This window comes from Octodon degus, unplaced genomic scaffold, assembly GCF_000260255.1.
Source record: "Octodon degus isolate 3935 unplaced genomic scaffold, OctDeg1.0 scaffold00132, whole genome shotgun sequence".
In the NCBI taxonomy this organism is placed as follows: domain Eukaryota; kingdom Metazoa; phylum Chordata; class Mammalia; order Rodentia; family Octodontidae; genus Octodon; species Octodon degus.
Window position 1 is genome coordinate 8028259 of NW_004524708.1, and position 2539 is coordinate 8030797.

At 34.0% G+C, this 2539-nt stretch overlaps 1 protein-coding gene across 1 annotated transcript in view; it reads right to left on the reverse strand.

Annotated features, from left to right (window-relative positions):
* Positions 1–1984, reverse strand: part of Ptpn20 (protein tyrosine phosphatase, non-receptor type 20) — a 50276-nt gene extending 48292 nt beyond the window's left edge. Inside the window, exon 1 of the mRNA XM_023701314.1 lies at positions 1903–1984. Coding sequence (XP_023557082.1) covers positions 1903–1984 — 82 coding nt within the window. The remainder of the gene's footprint in view (positions 1–1902) is intronic.
* Positions 1985–2539: the final 555 nt, after the last annotated feature.

The following is a 2539-nucleotide window of genomic DNA, read 5'->3' on the forward strand; positions in this document are numbered from 1 at the left end:
AAGTTACATGTTTAAGACTGAGTAATCCCATTCTTAGATAGTGAAAGACAAAATTAGTTTTACAAAAAACTGCTCTGTGAATATTTTTATATTTCTACACATAATTTCCAAAGTTTTGAATCAAATCAAATTCCTTCAATTAGTAAATGTATAAACAAACTAGTTTAGCCATATAATGGAATACTTGTCAGCAGAAGAAATTAAATACTGATAAATACAATGACACAGGTCAATATTAGAAGCACTATGCTAAGTGAAAGAAGATGAGTTCAAAAGGTTAAATACTTAAGATTCCATTTACATAGATACTTTAACAAAGAAGAATGAAAACAGATTACTGGATGTTATTGTGTAACTGGTGTTGGGGTAAGGAGTTTCATACAAAAGAACACAATAGAAATCTGGAGGGGGGCTGACAGAACTGTATATATCTTCAGTGTAGGAGAACCTTTGTCAAAATTCATAGGGCTAACATGTTAACAGGGATAATTTTACTATGGGTTAATTATATTTTATTTAAAAAGTATTTTCTTATGAACTTTTTATATGAGATTGGTATTTTTAATAACTATATATAGTATGTTACTATCTATAAGAGGACTTGTTATCTTCCAAATTTAAAAAAAATCATTACAAAAGAAAATTTGGTACTTGGGAGGTAGACATGAGTGATCTCTAAGACATTCTCCAATTTCAGAGTTTTTGAGCTGTGTATACGACGCTCCAAACTTGCACCTAAATATTTTATACAGATATGTGTATACATGTCTATTTGTGTATACCTATATTATATCAAAATATATATTAGCTAAAATTATGTTTTTAGTACAGCAGTGTCACATAATGACATTATAGTCACTGATAGATTATATAGATTTAATTGGTTCCATAAGATTATACTATGTCCTGATGTCACAGTTGTCTTAGTTGGTATAAGTACACTATGATACACTCTAGAGTACATTTTTCAGACCATGTCACCACCATTAAGCATTATACACACTCCTTATTAATAACTGAGTTCTGCTCACTGCAACTAGTTTGTTAAATGAACTAGTTGCTAAATAAGGAACTGTGTACACTGGCAGTACCATGTACAATAGTCAGAACAAAGACATGGACAAAGGAAACTCCAACCCCAATGGCTTTACTGTTATTTGCACAACTCTTACATGCAATGATATAGTGTATAACAGTACATGAAACTATAGTACTGTCCTATACAGTACAATCAGCAAAAATTACAGTACTGTACTACAGAAACCACCATAAGGCCTCACTGTTACTCACATTCCCACATCATAAGAGCACAGGTCATAAGTGCATATGACATGTCCTAAGACAGAATAGCCATTAACCAGGTAGGTTGTTAAATAAGAAATATATCTATACACACAAAAGAGTTCTGAAACATTTGCCAGTATTATGATTTTATTGCACATAACTGTATTTTTCTATAAAAATTTAATTATAATGTGAAGAGGTTATCTCTATAAGGTATACATTGTGCAACAAATTAAAATTAAAGGAATTAGGAATCAGGTCATATTTTCAAGTTTTCTTCCCTGGTTTAAGAAAATGCAAAAGCATCATTTTATTAAGTTGACATGCTTATTAGTATACCAGAGGAGCAGAAATTCATCCTTATCAATGTGGGGTATGAACATCATTCGTCTTCCGCAGCTAAGTCCAAGTGAATAGCCTCCTGTAGTCCTTATCCTAACCTTCTGCCTCAGGGTAAAAAGTAGTCCAAAGTAGAAAATACAATAGAATCAACTCTTTTAAAACATAAATCCAGCTTTCACTTTGGCAGCATTATACTAGAACATAAAACAATGTTTTCATTTTTAAAAGAAAATCCCAGAAAACTATATTTTCCTATTTTTCAAAAATTTTTCTTACCTTTTTCCTTTATAGTATTAGAAATATCTGAGCACCTTTCTGAAACACTGCCCTCTCTGGAACTCCCTACAGAGTATGTCATCGTACCAGGAAGCCCAGGGTGGACAATCCATGAGGGGCCTGCAGGCTCTTCAGACTCACTGCTCCCCATGTCCGTTTTGCAGGAGCTACTGGTAGTCCCACTAAAAAAGAAATGTATATATGGTTTCAAGGAACATATGGATTTAAAAAGAATCTGTAATTCTCTCCACTCATTGTTCAACAGATTTCACCCTATTTTAGCTCACCACCCACCTCTACTGACATTGCCTGAAATAGGCTCATTTCTGAGATAATTCTAAAATTACAATGTTTGATCAGAACCCCACCTTCCACCACTGTATCTTGCTTGCAAAATAACTATCCTGCATCAATCCCACCCTTCATCTTTTCTCCTTCATTGCTAGACACTGAGAGAAAAGCACTGGAGTCATCAGAGTGCTGAATGTCAGAAGAGAACCATTTGGAACACCCAACATCGCCGGTCAATTTCCTGTACCATTCTACTGCTACTGCTAGGTCCTGGCCACTGCCCTCCTTTGATTCTTATCCTAATTCTCTGCCTTAGTGCCATCTAGAAAATTCAAGACAGAATAGA